Genomic DNA, 20758 nt, shown 5'->3' with positions numbered 1-20758 from the left:
GCGGCATAGTAACGATTTGGAATAGTAGCATGTTTTCCGGCGATGTCTTTTTATCAGAATCATTTGCTCTGGGCATAGAGTTTACTTCCACTCAGTCAGCGCATCGATGGAAATTGGTTAATGTTTACAGTCCGTGCCAGGGGGGACAACGTGACAAGTTTACTCAGTGGCTCTTTGACATTGATATCCCACCTTCTGAGGACTGGCTCCTCCTCAGTGATTTCAATTACATTCGATCACCTGAAAATCGTAGCAAACCTGGTGGTAACGTGCATGATATGTTTGTTTTTAACGATTTCATCCGACAACACATGCTCACGGAAATTCCTATCAAAGGAAGAAGTTATACATGGTCAAACATGCAACAAAACCCACTGCTTGAACAACTCGACTGGGTTTTCACTTCTCTAAATTGGACTGCCTCCTTCCCCAATACGATTGTTAACCCGCTGGGTAGACCGGTTTCAGATCATATCCCTTGTTTGGTGATTATTCAGACCACAATTCCTAAAAGAAAAATCTTTAGGTTCGAAACCTATTGGATCGCGCACCCTGGGTTCATGGACGTTGTTGAGCAGGCTTGGAACAAACCTATTCGCCATGGAAAAAACTCGAATGCTACATCCAAACAATGTCAAAAGCTTAAGTATGTTCGCCATGCGCTCTCTCAATGGAGTAAAAAGATTTCCTGCCTCAATGTTTCCATTGACAACACCAACAAAGCAATCCTTGAATTGGACTCTATTGTGGACCGCCGCAGTCTCACACTGCCTGAAAAGAATTTCTTGGCCATTCTCAAAAAACACATTCTTCAACTATTACAATACTGGAAGGAATAATGGAAAAAAACAATGCACTATCAGATGGATTCAGTTTGGCGATGAAAACTCGAAGTTTTTCCAGGCGGTGGCAACGGAAAGCTACAGAAGAAATTGTATCTCAACCCTAAAAATGACGGATGGCCTGTCAGTTGACGATCATGTGGGCAAGGAGTCAATTCTTTTTGAGGGCTTCAAATATCGCCTTGGCAAATCTAACCCTCAACCCATGCGTTTCAACATGTCCAAGCTCTTTAGATCACATGTGGATTTTAACAGCCTCACCACTCCTTTCACACATGCATAAATAGATGAAGTTGTCAAGGAAATGCCGTCGGATCGCGCCCCTGGGCCTGACGGTTTCAACGGAGCCTTTTTAAAAGTGTGTTGGCCGATCATCAAAACGGATTTTTACCTGCTCTGTGAGGAATTTCACTCGGGCAAACTGAATTTGGAAAGCCTCAACTATGGATTCATCAATCTGATACCTAATAAAAATGCCCCTGAGACAGTTAATGATTATCGGCCCATCACGCTCCTCAACTACTGCCTCAAGATGATCACCAAAATTCGTGCAAATAGGCTCCAGAAAATCATCCTTCAAATTGTCCATCGTAACCAATATGGTTTCCTACGTGGTAGATCGATACATGATTGCCTGGCCTGGGCCTTCGAATACATACACCAATGTCAGGCCTCCAAACGGGAAATTATCTTATTGAAGCTGGATTTTGCCAAGGCATTCGACACTATAGAACACCCGGCTATGCTGCAAATTATGAAGAAAATGGGATTTAATAAGAAATGGCTCCAGTGGATAGAATGCATCTTTTCTTTTGGAAAATCCTCAGTCCTTCTCAATGGGATCTCGGGCCGCCAATTCCAATGCAGGTGTGAAGTCCGACAAGGTGATCCTTTGCCGCCCTTGATTTTTGTGTTGGCCGCTGACCTGCTTCAAATGGCCATAAATGATGCTCTGGCTAACAATCTCTTGCAACACCTGATCCCACCCCCATCTGATGACAATAATTCGGTAATTCAATACGCGGACGACACCATCATTATCATGCTGGCCTGCCAGGAACAGATCATCCGCATGAAGCAAATACTAACAGATTATGCTGCCTCGATCAGACTTAAAATCAATTTTCATAAATCAACCATGATTCCTATCAACACACCTCACGATAAGTGCAAAACCCTCGCGGACCTTTTTGGTTGTTCCATTGCCAGCATGCCCTTCACCTATCTAGGCCTGCCACTTGGCACGGCCAAACCGACGGTCCTTGATATGGCCCCCATGGTTTGCAAACCTGAACGCAGAATCACCGCAGCTATGTCATTTATGTCATATGCAGACAAATTGGCCCTTGTGAACTCACTCATCACGGCACTTGCTATCTATCCCATGGGGACCCTCAAACTCCCCCCTAAGATAATAGAACAGTTGGATAAAATCTGAAGGTATTGTTTGTGGAATAAGAAGACCGAAAATGGGGAGAAATGCGCACCCCTGGCTGCATGGGACATGATTTGCCGACCCAAGAAATGTGGTGGCCTTGGCGTGCTAAACTTACGTATACAAAATGATGCCCTTCTGCTCAAAATGCTGCACAAGTTCTACAACCGTCATGACATCCCATGGGTAAACCTCATCTGGCACACATACTACAATGGCCTTGTCCCAGACGCAGCTGAGCCCTCTGGATCATTCTGGTGGAAGGACCTCATTAAACTCATGCCTACATATCATGGGGTTACAACTGTACAAGTCAATTCTGGTGATACAACTCTATTCTGGAAGGACATGTGGAATAACTCCATCTACACCACATCCTTCCCTCGAGCGTTCTCCTTTGCTACCAATGAAGATATTTCAGTTCAACAGTTTCTGGCAACCAGGGATCTGGCTGCAACCTTTCACCTACCGCTATCCATGCAAGCCCATGACGAGCTACGACAAATTCAGCGGGAGGTCTTTCATTTCACTCTGGACGACTCAAAAGATCAGTGGATTTGTGCTTGGGGAGCCCAAACATTCAAGACCTCTGCCTATTACACCTTTGTCTTCCGGGTTGTGCAGGCCCATGAGGGGTTCAAATGGCTCTGGAAGGCCAAATCCATCCCAAAAATCAAAGTGTTTGGCTGGTTATGCTCTCTGACAGACTCAATACATGTAACATGCTGAACAGATGACACTACAATATTGGCAACAACCTAGATTGTCTTCTTTGCAACCAACACGTTGAGGAGACTGTGGAACATCTGTTCTTTCATTGCGCCTTTAGTCGAACATGCTGGCACCTCTTGGGGATCCATTGGCCGCCGCAGGGCAATAGGTTGGATATGATTTCACACCTAAAAATGAGGCATGGGTGCAAGATGATCATGGATCTCTTCTGGTGGCTGCCTGGATCCTCTGGAAGGAACGCAACAACAACTATTTTCGACATGTGACCACCACGGTCGATTCCTGGAGGACAAGCTTCAAAAAAGATTTCTCTAATATTAGCCATAGGCTACCACCGCATAACAAACATTTAGTGGCCACGATTCTTGCTGCTTTTCTCCAGCCACCCCCACCCCATTGTAACCCCCCATGTAAACCCCCCCCCTTCCCCTCTCATGTAAATACCATGTAACACCACCACCCATTTATATATATAGGGCTAGACTATTCTGTTACTAGTAACAGAATAATATTTTGTTACCCCTCACCCTTATATAGGCGCGCAATCGAATGCAGCCCACCATGACCGATCTAAAAAAAGAAAAAGAGAAAGGAAACCCCCGCCCCACCCTGCACGACCCACTCACCCTCGAACCCATCTCCAGCGCGCCGCCGCCCCATGCCCCGCCGCTGCGCGTCACCGCCCCATGCCCCGTCGCCGCGCGCCGCCGCCCCATGGCCCGCCGCCGCGCGCCGCCGCCCCCAGCCGTCTCTTACTGCCGGATCCGACCCGGCCACCATCGCCATGGCGCGGCGCCTCCACCTCCCGGCGACCCATCCCACCTTCCCGCGCGGTGTGTCCACCCCCGCCGACGCGTCCCGCCGCCCCAACCCTCCCCTTCCTCGCATCGGGATGCGCAACATCCAGCTGGTGCCTGAACCCCATCCCACTGGGGCGGCTCACTGCAGTCGTAGTGCTTCTGCGCCACGCCACCGCTGGTCGATGCCCCGTCTTCCGCGGCTCTCCCTTGCTCCCTGTACATTTTTGCTCACCGAGAAGTAATTCCTCCCTTGTCCTCTCATGGTGACTATTGCAGAAAATAAACACATGGGGACGTGCTGCCCTCAGTCCTCTCTCGACGTATCCAGCAGTGCAGGTTCTCCGTTGCGCGAAGTATTGCCGGTGTCATGCCCATTAAGAAGATGCAGATTTTCTGTAAGCATATTTATCTATTTAGTTCTGTGTTCTGTTGTTTGCCCCGATTGATCCTTGTGTTATTGCTTCCATGTTGTGCTGCTTGTGCACTTCTGATCCCATCATGAAGGAAAAAAGAAAAGCGAGCTAAGTACTTGTTTGGAAAGATTCTAGGTTCAAACACATAAACCTAAAGAAGTTCATTGAAGAAGTTTGGTTTTGTTAAAAGAAAATGTGAATTTCGGTTGGAATCATTTAACATAGAACTACTCGACTTTCCTTCTCTGTAGATGTATTACTATAGTAGATGGAGAGAGTAATTAGATGCAATCCTATGCAATATGTATGTTCATATAGATATATGGAACAACTCTCATTCCCTACATGCACATGGTAGATGGTCGGTTACTAGTCTGCTAATAGAAGAGCCCCCAAAAAACAGCTTGAAGCTGTTATCTCTCCCGAATGCTTTTGAAGAGCATCAATTGTTTTCAGTTCATCTTTTGATTGCTTTTTAGTGCATCAACTTCCCTGATCATAAGTCCAATTTCCTTTGTGTTCCCATGTTCTTTCTATAGTGCTTGTGGTTATGCCTGATAACAAGCACATGTACCAGAGTGTATTTTGGAAGTCCAGAAAAGCGTCGAGGTAAAAGCAAAACCTACAATTTCTGCATGTCATCTGTTTGTGGAAAATGTCTGAGCTAGGACACAAATAGTTCACACTCAAAACTTAAAAGAAGCTTTGTGTAGTGTCAGTACTTAAAAGAAGAACAGAAGTTCAAGCTTAAAACTTTAAAAAGTTCAGTAGATAAAGGTTCACACTCCTTCTTAGTAACTACCTCAATTGACCCTAATTCTCTCTGCTACACTTCATTTTCATTTGTTTCTTAGGTCAAAATCAAGTTGCACAGAAGCTGATCGATGAAAAAAAAGCTGACTAAAAATGAAAATTTCTTGTGTAGTTAATTTTCCCCTCAAAACAAATGTTTGGTATTCTCTTATTTCATATTGAGCCTTTGTCAGGAATTTCTGTATCGAAAAAGTAAAAAAGATGTGCATGTTTATGAGAAGAAAATTTCTGTACCGCATGTCATTGCTTCACTTCCCTTGTTATGCTCTCTTCTCCCTAGTTCAAACATACTTGCACAAAAGGTTCAAATATTTAGTGTCTGCAAAAGAAAAATCATTGCCACATGATCAAACTTCTTGCTCCAAAAAAGCTACAAGGAAAAAAATATTATTACAACACTTTCTACTATTGTTACTTGTCATATCAGTTCCAATATTTTGGAAGGGTCACATCTTCACTTACATAGCGTGACGGTAAGAGATTCTTCACTGGCAGTGGAGCCGTACAAACACATCGTCATAGTGAGTACAGATGTTATGTAGTACACATATTTTTAATACAAACGTTTTAAAAGTTTCTTTTTGAACTTCTCCCAATTAATATACCTGAACTTGATTATCTTTCTAACATGTACTTATATCACCTTCATTGGATTTTGTATTTGTGCTTGTAACACAATCAGTTCCGATCTTGATCGACCACAAGTTCAAGTTCGCTAGTATTTATAAATGCTGGTAGCAGTACTAGTATTTACAAATTTGTAACCTAAGAACTAAGCTTGCATCGATGGATCACTATTGATAACTTAACTTATTATGTCAGTTCTAGTGCGGGGCTAGCTAAGTTACAAATGTACTGAATGTTCACACCTTTAACCTTTTCATTTTGTGAACAGACATCAATTCAGTATGAAAAAGGAACATAATAAGTTAACTTTGCAAGTGCATCAGTTCACCTTGAACAAATTACAGAAGTGCACCATCAAGTTTTCCATTCAGTTCGCTTATAAAAAACACGAAGTTGGTTGTGTAAAGAAAACAGGAGAACCAATGTCAGCCTAGAAGTTCAGTAGGTAACTCCACGCAAATGCACTCGTTAGGAAATTTTGGGTTTCCTATATTTTATAGACTACAGAAATTTTGAGTTTGCTATGTTTGCATTAATTAACGCGTATGTATGATGTTTTAAATTCCAGTGCGAAACTAGTTAAGTTCAGTACAATTTGTACTATAAAAATACAGTACAACAAGCAATTCTTTTCAGTGTTTTTACACAACCAATGATGTTGGTATTTCATTTCCAAGGATGCAGTACTCTAGTATAGCAATTTTTTAACTAGAAAGAAGATGCATCAGTTGAAAAATACTCGCCATAAGTACTTCAGAGTTTGTTTGGGCAAGTTGGCAATCAGTAACTAGAAAAAGGATACATCAGTTCAAATATACTTGCCATAAGTATTTAAGAGTTTATTTGCGGTGGTTAAAAAATCAAGCTACTTTGTTTTGAGGACAAGAACTAATAAAAGTTCAAATGCTAATGTACTAAAAAAAACTCCACCTACTTTGTTTAAACTTTTGATGTCTTAATTTCTACACTTCTATATAGAATTTGGTGGTTCACTTTTGCTAATTTTCTGCATTTCTCAGGCTAGAAAAGGTATCAGTTCACTTTGCAAAAACTCTACCGCTATACAAGTCCTCGTCGACCTGCAGCAGCAGCAGCAGGAGACACGAGATCACCTCCAGCACCGCTGGTCACATGAAGGCCGTCAAAAATGGTATATTCTCCATAAAAATAGGTGTTTGCTTATCTATATTCTCTATTGTTAAATTATAGCACAAACATTTGCTGAAACAGGGTGCTCAGGACATCTATTTTAATTCCTGAAACACAAACTAGGTGCTCTCAGTTCAGTACGTGAACAATCATTCATGAAAAATACATATAACATGCTTTGTTGTGTGAGATTTGGGGGGTGCCTAGTCTGGGTATAGTTTTCAAGTATAACAAATGTGGGATTTTTTAGCTCAAGTTTTCTAATATAATGTTAAAAGTCCACTAGATGAAAATTTTGTTGTGTTAGCTAGATCAGTATGTGTAAGTGCATCTAGTGCCACCCCTAGTTGGTTTTGGAGTATTGACGACAAACCTAGTTGAGGGACTAATGTGTTTGTGAGAATTGCAGGATAACACAGGTAGAAGTCCCTCATTGATTCGGTTTTACTACTAGAGATGACCCCTAAAACTGTATGAAGACATTGAAGTCAAAGGTGGTATATGAAGATATTCACATTGAAGACTATGACAAGAGAAGACACTATATGAAGCCTATGGAGCTCAAAGACTTAGATCTTTCGTAGTTCTTTTTCTTTTGTGTTGAGTCATAGGAACCACCATACTATTAAGTGGGGTCCAAGAGAACTAGTCAGAATGACTAAAGTGATGCCTAAACCAAAAACCTATGTCTTCGAGTGAAGACTATGAGAGCGAATCTTGTCCAGAGTCGGACAAGTCAGCTTTGCTTGTAGCCCAAGTAAAGTTGTCGTGTGAGTTTGAAATCTGACCGTTGGAACACGTGTCAGTTCCTTAGTGACCCAGGGTCATTTCGGACAAATCAGGTCGGGTTGCCAAGTGGCTATAAATAGCCCACCCCCTACAACCATAAACGGTTGGCTGCTCAGATTGAAAGCACGGCTTTTGTCGTTTGAGAGCAACCCACCTCGAAGCCTTTGAGAGAGAATTCCTTGCGAGGATAAAGCCCTAACCACCAGAGCCAGAGAGAATTGGGCATCACTTAAGTCTTCTTGTCTGTGTGATCTGAAGACTTATTACACTTGAGGACTGTGCATCCTCCAGCCGGTTAGGCGTCGCGTTCTGAGCTTCCAAGAGACATTGTGTATTGCCAGTGAACATAGTCTGTGAAGGTTTGGGAGTCTACCTTGAAGACTTACCAGAGTGATTGGGTGAGGTCTATGTGACCTTAGCTCAAGGAGAATACGGTGAGGACTGGGTGTCCTGAGCTGCGTGTTCAGGACTGGGTGTCCGGGACTGTGTGTCCTAAGGTTTAAATACCTAGCCACTCCAACCAGACGTACAGTTGTCACAGCAACTGGAATTGGTTCAACAAATCATTGTCTTCAATGAGTCACTGGTTTCATCTTCACTTCACTTTACTTACTATTACTCCTTGTGAAGTCATTGTATGTTTGCTCTATCATTTGTCTTCACTGAGTGACTGCATGTTCTGTTTGGCTTCACAATATCTTCCTACCTGATCCTTACTACCTAGCTGATATTAGTCTTTGTGCTTTCACTTCATTGAATACTTGACTATGGTTTGCCTAGTGTAGTCTACCTTCCGCTGCATGGTAATAGGTTTAATTTTATCGTTTGTCTTCAAAACTTCTATGTTCTGAAGACTTTCATAAAAATCGCCTATTCACACCCCCTCTAGTCGATATAACGGACTTTCAATTGGTATCAGAGCAAGGTGCTCCCTTGTTCTGTGTGATACGGTTTAACCACCTGGAGTTTTAGCTATGTCGACTGCAGGGATAATTAAAGTCTCCGCTGCGTGCCCCGTCTTTGATGGAACTGAATATCCCTACTGGAAGAATAAGATGTGCATGCATCTTGAAGCCATTGACGTCAACCTATGGTATGTCATCGAGAACGACGTTCCCAAGGATGGAGAAGGTGTCACTGCTGCTGATGTCAAGAAATTCGTTCAACTGGACTCTACTGCCAAGAATATCATCTGTGGTCATCTGACCAAAGGACAGTATGGCCGTGTGAGTGCTTTGAAGACATCCAAGCTGGTCTGGGACTGGCTATCCAAGGTCAATGAAGGCATCTCAACCCAGAGAGATCAGAGAATCAGTGTCCTTCGCAACATCTTCAACCGCTTCAAGCGAAATGACAATGAGAATGTCCAGCACACATTTGACCGACTCACTAACATCACAAATGAGCTTCAAGCCCTCGGCGCCACTGAGATTACCAAACACGAAGTCGTCAAGATGCTGCTGAGATCACTTGATAGTTCGTTTGACATCCTGGCCCTGATGATTCAAGAACGTCCTGATTTCAAGACACTCGATCCGTCTGACATACTTGAGAGGCTCAACACACATGAGTTTCAGCTTTCGGAGAAAAGAGATATCTACGGTCCAAACTATGGGCGAACTCGTGCCTTGAAGGCAAAAGCTGTCTCCTCATCTGAAGAAGAATCTGACAGCAGTTCTGATGATCCTGAAGACATTGGAAGGGAACTTGCTATGCTTGTCAAGAAGTTCCAAAAATTCACCAAGAAGAAAAGCTTCAGAAAGTCTTCCCGATCAAGTTCAAGGAATGATGAAGCTCCTGCTCATGACTACAAGAAGAAAACATGTCACAAGTGCAAGAAACTTGGCCACTTCATCTCTGAGTGTCCACAGTGGGACAATGAGAACAAAAAGAAGAAGAAGAGCAAGGAATATGACTCTGACGACAAGAAGAAGAAGAAGAAATATGACTCAAAGTCTTCTTCCAAGTCTTCCTCAAAGTCTTCATCACACAAGAAGAGCTCATCTGGCAAGGCACGTGCGTTTGTTGGCAAGGAAATGGATTCAGAGGAGGAGTCTGCTTCTGAGGAGGCGGAGGTGGAGTCTGAGGAGGAATCCGACTCAGGCGTCGCAAGTCTGGCTACAGCATACGTTGCCAAGTCCATCTTCAACACTGAAGACAATGACTTCATCACCGACACCGATGCAAATGACAAGGACTACTCCGCTTCTACCTACTGCTTCATGGCACGCGGTGCCAAGGTAAACACACGCACTACTCACTATCAAACATCTAGTGACGATGACTCTGATTGTGGTTCAAAACCTAGCTACAAAACACTTGCTAAAATTGCAACTGAACAAAAGAAAGCTATGGAACATACTCAAAAACTATTAGACAGAAGCGATGATCTGTTAGGTGCTGAAATGACTCGATCTGAATCCTTAATTGAAGACATAAAAAATCTTCATGTTAAGTATCAGGAACTTGAAAGTCGTCATGAAACTCTCTCAACAACTCATGAAAAGCTTTCCTATGATTATCTTCAAAGGATGCAAGATCTTGAGAAATTGAGAGCGGTTCATGAAGATCTTCAAACAGAAAACGAGTCACTTTGCGCCAAACAGATCAGTCCCGCTCAGGAAGGATTTGAACCACCATGTCTGAAATGCATTGAGTGTGATAATGCTATTTCTGTTGCTGAATGTTCTACTGCTACTACTGTTGCAATATCTTCAACTATTGATGTGGTAACTAACCCCTCTGCTGAGGATACCACCGCTATTGTTGATGAGAATGCTAGGTTGAAGACATTGCTTGAAACAGGGATGTACAAAAGTCTTAAAGGGCATCAAACGCTATGTGATGTCCTGAAAAAGCAGATTCTGAACCGAAACCCTAGGAAAGAGGGTGTAGGGTTCGTAAGGAAAATGAATGCAGATGGCTCTTACTGGAAACCTGAGCAGTACCCCAAAACCATGTGGGTTGCTGCAAAGGAACCTTCAGCAGATCCATCCAATCTATCTGGCTTCACTTGTGCTAACCCCATTATCATTGATGAATCCTTTGATGCAAACTATATACTGTTTAAGAATCAGAATGGTGAAGTATTTGCCAGGTACATTGGTACTAACTGCAGGAATGGACCACCTATGAAGAAGATCTGGGTTCCGAAAAGGTGTCTAGAGAGTCTTCCTGTAAATGTCATCATGACACCTCACGTGAAGAAGACAAACCTCAGACCAAAGGCTTCATATGGTCCAAAGGCTTCATACAGACAGAGGACTCACCTGAGTCGCACTAACGCAAACGTTTTGCAGGGAAACCACACTCAGGCATATGAATATGAGAGCGGTCCATCAAATCGCCATGTTCATAAGACCAAGAACTATTCTGCTTATTCTTATGAGTACTATTGTCCGCCTGCAAGACTGTTTGCTAGGGCTTCAAAGCCAAAATTCTCAGATGCTACACTTAGACTAATTGCTTCTAAGCCACCCTTGAAGATGTGGGTGGCTAAGAAAGCTTAACTCTCTTTTGCAGGGAAAGGTCTCCAGCAGAAAACCAAAATCGTCTGACGCCATTGCTGGGGACCTTAAACATCTTGTAGGGCGCAAGATCAAATGCCCAAATGGTCTTACTATGTACTTTGTACCTGAATCGCTTGCCACTCTCCCTATTAGTCCTAACCTGGATCTAAGCTTTCATAACCCACTGGTTCGTCAAATGTTTTTGCTTCACAATGCTCTTGGTGAAGCCTATCCCCCTAACTGCACTGTAGGGTACGACACCAGCGTCTTCAGAATGGATTATTGACAGTGGGTGTACAAATCACATGATTGGCAAAAGAAGTCTTCTTATGGACTCAACCTTACGTCCATCCGACAAGAGCCACATCACATTTGCTGACACTGGTAAAAGTAAGGTATTGGGTCTAGGTAGAGTTGCAATCTCAAGGGATCAACACATGGATAAAGTCATGCTTGTTGAATCCCTTGGCTTCAACTTAATGTCTGTCTCAATGCTTTGCGATTTGAACATGATCGTAATGTTTGGAAAATATCATTGCCATGTACTAATGGAATCTGACAAGCCTCTAGTGTTTGAAGGGTATCGAAAAGATGATTTGTACGTGGTAGATTTATCAGCAGGGCCACAGCTTGCAGTATGTCTTCTAGCAAAGGCTTCAGAATGCTGGCTCTGGCATCGGAGGCTTGGACATGCTGGCATGAGTAACCTTCACACCCTTGCGAAGAAGAAGCATGTCATAGGCATCGAGGGCGTCAAGTTCAAGAAAGACCACTTATGCGGTGCTTGTGAAGCAGGGAAGATGACGAGGGCCAAACATCCCTTGAAGACAATCATGACCACTACTCGACCCTTCGAACTGCTTCACATGGATCTTTTTGGTCCCACTCATTACTCAACTCTAACTACTACTGCTTGCCTCTATGGCTTCGTTATTGTTGATGATTATTCTAGATATACTACTGCTTGCCTCAAGTGGAAGGCATTGACTTCAATGAAACATTTGCTCCTGTGGCTAGACTTGAAGCCATACGCATACTGCTGGCCTATGCAAATCATCATAACATACTTCTATATCAAATGGATGTGAAGAGTGCCTTTCTCAATGGCAAGATTGAAGGAGAAGAGGTTTTGCAAGTTACGGTGTGAGCTAAATATCCTGGAATCCTTGAATGTCCTGTGATCAGGCACACATCCTAACCCTTATGCATATTGATGACTTAGATGTGCAACACACAAAGTAAAGTATATCTTCAATCAATGAAGACATACATTCTAAGTGTGAATACATTAATGTGGAATTTGACTTCGGAGTGCCACGATAATTGTGCGTCGTGTCTGGGTCTTATACTTCCTATACGGTGGGTAACGCCACCACCAAACGTTCTATTTTGAAGTGTTTCACTCATGGAGTTACCTTGCAATGTCTTCACATTTGGTTTGGCTTCGATCTCAACATATTTTCATGATCATCTTCACTATGTTGATTATAGATATATATATACTAGTGTTCTGTCCTCTATAGCATTCACTTATAGCTATGTCTTCGTGTTGGATCTTTTGAGCTAAGTGAATGTGATCGGACCCTAACCTCTCTATGCTTTCTATCTCAAACTCTATCTCTCCAAGTCATATGCATTCTATTGAAACTGTCGAATGTCTTCTCTGCGTCCTTGTCAGCAGAAGATACAGAGACAACCATTAAGTCCGTTTTCAATGCTCATTCCTCCACATGAAATCCGAAGAAGTAGGAACGACCACCCGACAATCCAGGCATGCGTGGGACGTGGAACAAACCCCAAAATTCTGCACAATGGCCACGTGTTCCTCAGATGCGAATCGCCAGGGGCACCTGTGTAATAGCACAGTGCCGCCCCTGTGCCTATAAATACACACTCACAGCGGTCATTATCTCTTCTTCCACCCTCGCATGAACCCTGGCGCCACCGCTAGCTCTCGACGACACCGGCGACGAAGCACTTCGCTGCCGCAACCTCTCTGACGCCGTCTTCACGCCGACCGCGGACATCGTCCTCTCCGCCGTCGCTGTAGGTGTCCTCCGTCGCCAAGTTAGGGCACGGAAGATCGAACTGCTCGGCCTAATCTTACACTCCGTCTAGCAGTTCTCAGTGTGGTAAATAAAACTCCCTTTTTACAGCACTGTTGATCCTATTGATCTGTCACTTTCTACCACAAGCAGTTTTTGTTCACACAAGCTAGATCTCTCTCATACTGCATCTCATAACATGCCTAGTATATTCACTTGTGCTTCACAAAGTAGTTAGATTCCTCACTTGTACTGATCTATGGATTCGTACAAATCTGGAACCAACTTCTTATCTATGAGTGAATGTCTTCGCACGATGAGGTCAATGTCTTCTAAACTGATTTATCTTCAAAATCTTTTGAGAATGCATATGACCTCTTCCCCTTCCCTCGCACCTTAATGCTGTCACAGGTACATGTCCGTGGGAGAATCCTTTGGTTCTCATAGTCTGCATTCATTTGCAGAATTCTTACAGCATCACATAAATTCTCCCGAAGCCAGTTCCTGTTGGTCCAGCAAACGAAAACATTTGAAGCCTTTGAACGTCTTGAAGCCTTTCAAGTTAAAGTTTATGGCTTCAGAGAAAGCAGCAAGGAAGGGTGGCAGAAAGCGTCGTGGTGAGACCTCCAGAGATCTGCCAGATGAACTCTCAGAAATGTACAAGACAGATCCTGAAGAGGATTACAGTCAGCGCAGGACCCGAATCCAATGGATTCGAAGATATTGGGCAGAACAATGGTTCAAATACAGATCTGTGACCCAGGAGTATGCTGAGAAAAACGCCATCAAGAGACCGTGGGGAGACATCCAATTCAAGAATCTTCTACCCAGGTCCAGAGATGAAGCCATTGCTCAAGGCTTCTATCCATGCATGGTTCGTGGACCACAGCCTGCTGATGCACACTCGTCGTCACTGCTATGGTGTCGTGACGACAATCTGTTCAAGCGCAACTTCCAGTTTGCTCAGAACTCAGCGAAGTAGAACAAGAAGACTTTTGGGTTAGACTTCAACCCTGGTCCCTCATCTCCAAGGGCAGATGGCACACGACATGCAGAACCCAATGTCATCGGTCCTTTCGCCAACCTTGAAGGCCTCATCACCTACATCTTGGTTCAAGGGACTGCAGTCAATGAGCCTGCAGCTGACACTGAGTCTGATGACGCGCCTGCAGTGCCGAAGCCAAAGCAGTTGAAGAAGCCAAAAGCTTCAAAGCCAGCCCCTTCACCAAAAATCTCAAGGGCGAAGCCATTGGCAACTGCACCTCCTGAAGACAGTGTGCAGTCTGAAGACTTATCACGCGTCTCCAAGCCCCAGAAGGCAAAGATGCCTCTGTCTCACACTGGCAAAGAGCTAACAGCTGCTGCCATTCTGCGCAATGACGACATTGATCTGTCAAGTGATGAAGATCTTGCAGATGACGCTCTTGAGCAACTCATCAACAGCAAAGAAGAAGCAGAAATCTTCAATGATCTGCCTCTCTTTGATGTCACCATCATCCACAAGTTCATTGACGAGTGGTTTGACACGCCAAACATTAGCTTTGAAGATCTGCAGCTACCCATTGGCCTCAGTGTCGCCTTCCAAGGCGCCATTGCTTCAGAACTTGCTATTGCCCGGCGCATTGTTGAACTGAAGCAGAAGATTGACTATGAAAAGGCTCAGTTCAAGAAGCATATGGCCAAGCTCAGCGTGCAAGAAGTGAAGAACTTCAAGACAATGATGCACGAGCTCAAGGAAGCCTTTGTGAAGAAGTGTGCAGAAGCTCAGGGTTCGCGTGAGTGCATGAAGACTCTGGCTGACAGATGTGTGCAAGCCTATAATGAGGCTGAGAAGTGCAAGGCACTTGGGCGTCCTGGCATCGACCCCAGGATGGCCGCAAAGAAGAAGAAGAAGCCTGCTACGGCTGAACCTGATGCACCAAGGCAAGAAGCAGTTCCGATTGTCTTCCCAACTAGACTGACTGGCTCGAAGCCAAAAAGCCGGTCAACAGCTTCAGAGCTCAAGAAGACAAGAACTGCTGAGGCTGGAGCCAGGAAGAGGAAACACTCTGAAGCCTCTCCTACTGCCCCCACCAAGAAAAAGAGAAAGACCAAGAAAGCTCGGGCTGCTCCCATAGAGCCCTTGATAGTTGAACCCATTTCTATGGTTCATCCTGACGCAGAACGTCAACTGACAGTTCATGAGCCTGCTTCCACAGAGGCTCCTGAAGCTGAAGACATTCCAGCAGCTGATCCCATCGCTGCTGAAGACATTGGTCATCATGACATTGTAGAAGATGATGCAGTCCTTCCTCAGTTTGAAAATAGCAAACTCATCAGCATTGGTCGTCCACTGACGCCAATTGCACAGGATGCTTCATGGGCGGATTGCCCACAAGAGGAAGAAGACTATGAGGCCCAGCCCACTCCAACTCCACAGGTGTCGTCTGCGCTCCGCAGGCTTCGCAAAGGTCCAAGGCCTCAAGTCTCTGCTGAAGACATTCCGGCTGCAACAACCGCAGAAGAAGAAGCACCACAAGATCCCACTCCCCTGTTCCACCAAGAAGCAGTTCTCTAGGAGAATGTGCTTGTGACCGACCCTCCAGATAGTCAAGTGGAGGATGAAAATCGTGAGGCTGCCACAACCACCAATGAAGCTAATGTGGAGCCCTCCCCAGCAAAAGCTTTAGAAGACAGCGAAGCCACTGATCCCGCCACTTCTGTTCCTGAGTCTGCTGCCGGTCCCCAATTCAACTATCATGTTGAGCACAGACCTCAGGTCCAGAAGCCAATTCCAAGACTGCCAAGGTTTCCAGGTCCTGCATCAGCACCTGGCTCCTTCAACATCAATGGCTTCAGGGCAGACAACACGTTCTTCAATAGCTCCAGGAACCCCTACTCAAGGGAAAGGATATCATCTGATCAGTTCTGGAGCTATCCTCAGCGAAGCTATTACTCTTGCATTCTTTAAAACCAAGGTCACATCTTCCCACACAAGCGCCTTGACGTTGAAGCTATAGCTGGTCTGCCCTGTCTAGAAGAAGCGTTGGATTGCTTCAAGCAAGTGGGTCTGCTGCAGTTTGTTACTGATGAAGAGCATTGGAATGAAGAGCTGCTGCTACAATTCTATGTCACACTTCACATCAAAGGGTACAACAGAGATCCGAAGACTTGGGTCCTGGAGTGGATGACTGGCAACGTTCATCACGAAGCCAATGCATTTGACATCATTGAGCTCACTGGCTTGCCCACTCCTGGCGATCTCTTCGAGCAAGGCTGTCAGCTGCATGCTGAAGCTATTGAGAGCATCTTTCAGCGGCCAGAACCTGATATGAGTCAAATGCTCAGCATGATGAAGCCATTGCCCCAAGATGCTGCGTATCCCACAGAGTTCTTCGTTGAAGACCTTGAGTACCTGCCCAGAACCATCTATCACATCATCAAGCGAACTCTCTGGCCTATCAAAGGGCACTCTCCAAATGCCAAGCTTCAGGGTGCAATGAAGACTTTGGTCCTCTATATACTTCATGGCAAATGCTTCAATGCACAGGACTTCTTCATACGCCAACTTGCTGCATCAGGCATTGATCTGTTTGGTTTGAAGTTCTACGCCCCTTGGGTCATGCGGCTGATCAAGCTACACTCCGCCATCTCGTATCAGCCCTCAGCCCGCAACCATCGGATCTTCTTGCCTGACGTGGACATGTCTACTGAAGCCATATATTTTGAGCCTGCCAAGCAACCTCTAAGTCTTCAGAATGCACACCATCAGAGTTTTACTCAGAACGTTGAAGGCGTTGAAGCAGTTTCTCGGGTGTATCCTTTGGCTGGCACTACACGTGCACCACACCCTGCTTCCACTGAAGCCACTGACAGTGCCACTGCTCCAAGACCCAAGAAGTGCACTCGTGTTCTCAACGACCGAGAGCTTCTTGTGGCTCTACATCAGAAATAGGATAGGCATCATGACTGGCTGAAGCGTCAGATGAAAAGCCTCTTGGTGGATGTTAATCGCACTCGAAATCTTGCCACCAAGAATGCTTTCGTTGCCCATGAAACCTGTTGCTGCACATGGAAAGGGCTCACGATGATGTGTTCTAAAGCTGATCTTCAAGAGGATGGCTTCTCTGAGAGATTCAAGTTTGACTCCACACCTCCTCGAAGGGCTGTGCTGCTAGAAACTCCATCCCTTGAAGACTCTGAGTTCTCTTCCTCTGCTGCCACAGTGACTGCCAGAATTATTGAGGAAGAAGACGATGCTACTTCACGCCACCTCCTTCAGCACCTCCAAGCTCTTCTGCACCGCCAAACAACACCAACAACCCTGCTACTTCACCTACTCCTCATGGGAACGAGTAGAGGCTCTATGTCTTCAAACCTTTTTGGTCATTACTGACAAAAGGGGGAGAAGCATATGAGATTGATAGTCTTCAAGCGGGTCCATATGGGCGGGTGCTTTATATTTTGCTTCGTGCTTACAACTCTTGTTTTTGCTATATTTGGTTCTTATGAGTTGTAACACTTAAACTAGATGGTCGTCTGCTACTTATTTGCCACCTTGTTTTGCGAAGATAAATTCCGCATGTGCGACGATAAATTCCGCACTTAGCTCATTCTGCAGACGTCCATTTTCCATTATGCATGTCATTATCTTCATATACTTTCACATGCATAGTGGATTGTCATCATAAGTTGAAGTGGATCTCCACAAGTACAACCTGCCATGTTCATTTGCATTCCAAAAGCAAATTAACTTATATGCACATCTTCAGGGGGAGCCCTTGCAACTTATGAAGACAATTCCTTATCCTTTACAACTTCACAGATTATATTCCCCGTTGAAAACTTCAACTAGTTTGTCATCAATCACCAAAAAGGGGGAGATTGTAAGTGCATCTAGTGCCACCCCTAGTTGGTTTTGGAGTATTGACGACAAACCTAGTTGAGGGACTAATGTGTTTGTGAGAATTGCAGGATAACATAGGTAGAAGTCCCTCGTTGATTCGGTTTTACTACCAGAGATGACCCCTAAAACTGTATGAAGACGTTGAAGTCAAAGGTGGTATATGAAGATATTCACATTGAAGACTATGACAAGAGAAGACACTATATGAAGCCTATGGAGCTCGAAGACTTAGATCTTTCGTAGTTCTTTTTCTTTTGTGTTGAGTCATAGGAACCACCGTACTGTTAAGTGGGGTCCAAGAGAACCAGTCAGAATGACTGAAGTGATGCCTAAACCAAAAACCTATGTCTTCGAGTGAAGACTATGAGAGCGAATCTTGTCCAGAGTCTGACAAGTCAGCTTTGCTTGTAGCCCAAGTAAAGTTGCCGTGTGAGTTTGAAATCTGACCGTTGGAACACGTGTCAGTTCCTTAGTGACCCTGGGTCATTTCGGACAAATCAGGTCGGGTTGCCAAGTGGCTATAAATAGCCCACCCCCTACAACCATAAACGGTTGGCTGCTCAGATTGAAAGCACGGCTTTTGTCGTTTGAGAGCAACCCACCTCGAAGCCTTTGAGAGAGAATTCCTTGCGGGGATAAAGCCCTAACCACCAGAGCCAGAGAGAATTGGGCATCACTTAAGTCTTCTTGTCTGTGTGATCTGAAGACTTATTACACTTGAGGACTATGCATCCTCCAGCCGGTTAGGCGTCGCGTTCTGAGCTTCCAAGAGACATTGTGGATTGCAAGTGAACGAAGTCTGTGAAGGTTTGGGAGTCTACCTTGAAGACTTACCAGAGTGATTGGGCGAGGTCTATGTGACCTTAGCTCAAGGAGAATACGGTGAGGACTGGGTGTCCTGAGCTGCGTGTTCAGGACTGGGTGTCCAGGACTGTGTGTCCTAAGGTTTAAATACCTAGCCGCTCCAACCAGACGTACAGTTGTCACAGCAACTGGAACTGGTTCAACAAATCATTGTCTTCAACGAGTCACTGGTTTCATCTTCACTTCACTTTACTTACTGTTACTCCTTGTGAAGTCATTGTATGTTTGCTCTATCATTTGTCTTCACTGAGTGACTGCGTGTTCTGTTTGGCTTCACAATATCTTCCTACCTGATCCTTACTACCTAGCTACTATTAGTCTTTGTGCTTTCACTTCATTGAATACTTGACTATGGTTTTCCTAGTGTAGTCTACCTTCCGCTACATGGTAATAGGTTTAATTTTATCGTTTGTGTTCAAAAATTCTATGTTCTGAAGACTTTCATAAAAATCGCCTATTCACCCCCCCCCCTCTAGTCGATATAACGCACTTTCAGTATGAGTGCTCGTTAGTAAGACAAAGTAGCAGTATTGATCATTACGACTTACAGAATACTAGTACTGATCAGTACTATATAGAGCCAAGCTTCACTATGGATATTACTGACAATAGGAATTTATTAGGATAATTTAATGTTTTTAGCTCACCTCTAATTTGTTTCTCTCTACTGCTCTTTTCTCTCACTATTTTGTTTCTCTCTGTACTGCAGCACAAGGGAGGTTTGGACGGACACTGATAACTAGCCAACTATGACGCCGCCGATCACTTGCACGAAGGACACCAGCAGGTTGAGGATGAAGTACATGATGCGGACAATGAGGACAACCAAAACATGGAATCCGTACACATAGCACCAACTGCAAATTCAAATTTTCTGTCCATGATGATTTGATTGCTACTTTTTAAAGAAAGTGTACATAACAGTTAGATGTTTGTGCAAGAGAGGAAAATTTATTTGAATTAGTAACTTCTATCAGTACGAATCAAAAACAATGATCGGTTCGATAGTGCCCTCTCCTGCCTATTTTGGTTGATGCCACGAATAGTGAAAAAATTGTATGGGAATGTTCAATTATTACTAGCATGTAAGTTCAAAAAATAAAACACAGTCGGTTTGTCTATGAAATTTGAGTAAGTCTGTCTATGGGAGGAAAATATGCTCAAAGAAAAAACACAACACATTTATTCAGGTAAAAGTTTATTTTAGTTCAGCTACACAAACCATGCAGGTTCGATGATGATGATGCCATAAGTTCGGACAAGGAAACAAATATTAATTTAAAACCAAAAACTTTCACTTTTATAAGTTCAAGTGCTCATCCATACACAGTAATTCAAGTTGGTAAAAGTTTAGGTCGCAAAACAAAAGAAGTTTAGAACATCATTGCAAGAAATGTGAGTTAAGAAAAGAAACACACAAAACATTTTCTTCTATAAAAAATGTCATTCAATTCAACGATATAAAACGATGCAAGTTCGGGGACGATGATATCGTAAACCGTTGAAAAGTTATGAGGAAAACCATACAGAAAAATAGAGTAAGTCTAGTCTCTGAAAACACGTTTAGTACAAAATTATACGGACATCAGTCCAAGTACTCTTCTTTGAGAATCATTCAAAATTACTCTACAAAAAATAGCTCAGTACAAATACACACATACATCAGTACGAGTACTCTGTTTTTTAGACAGAAAAACAACAGGATCCATCTTGCCGTATTTAAAATTACTCTTAAACGGTAGAAAAGTAGAGAAAACGTTCAACATGACTAAATTTTGCATTTTCGGTAGCTATCCAACGGTATATTATTTGCCCCATTTTGACAAACTTTTTTAAAAAATCGCGTTCGAAATCG

At 43.9% G+C, this 20758-nt stretch overlaps 1 protein-coding gene across 1 annotated transcript; it reads left to right on the top strand.

Moving 5' to 3' along the window:
• Positions 1-3587: 3587 nt before the first annotated feature.
• On the top strand, positions 3588-8198 carry LOC147979636 (uncharacterized). Its single transcript, XM_087547028.1, has 4 exons — positions 3588-3842; positions 4086-4204; positions 6682-6812; positions 7221-8198. Exons 1-4 carry the CDS (start codon positions 3668-3670, stop codon positions 7246-7248), a joined length of 453 nt encoding a protein of 150 aa, XP_087403154.1. The 5' UTR covers positions 3588-3667; the 3' UTR covers positions 7249-8198.
• Positions 8199-20758: the final 12560 nt, after the last annotated feature.

The sequence above is a fragment of the Triticum urartu genome, chromosome 3A (assembly GCF_056163025.1).
Source record: "Triticum urartu cultivar PI428250 chromosome 3A, HENAU_Tu73, whole genome shotgun sequence".
NCBI lineage: Eukaryota > Viridiplantae > Streptophyta > Magnoliopsida > Poales > Poaceae > Triticum > Triticum urartu.
The sequence above is the reverse complement of the archived record's forward strand: the minus strand, read 5'-3'. Positions and strand labels throughout refer to the sequence as shown.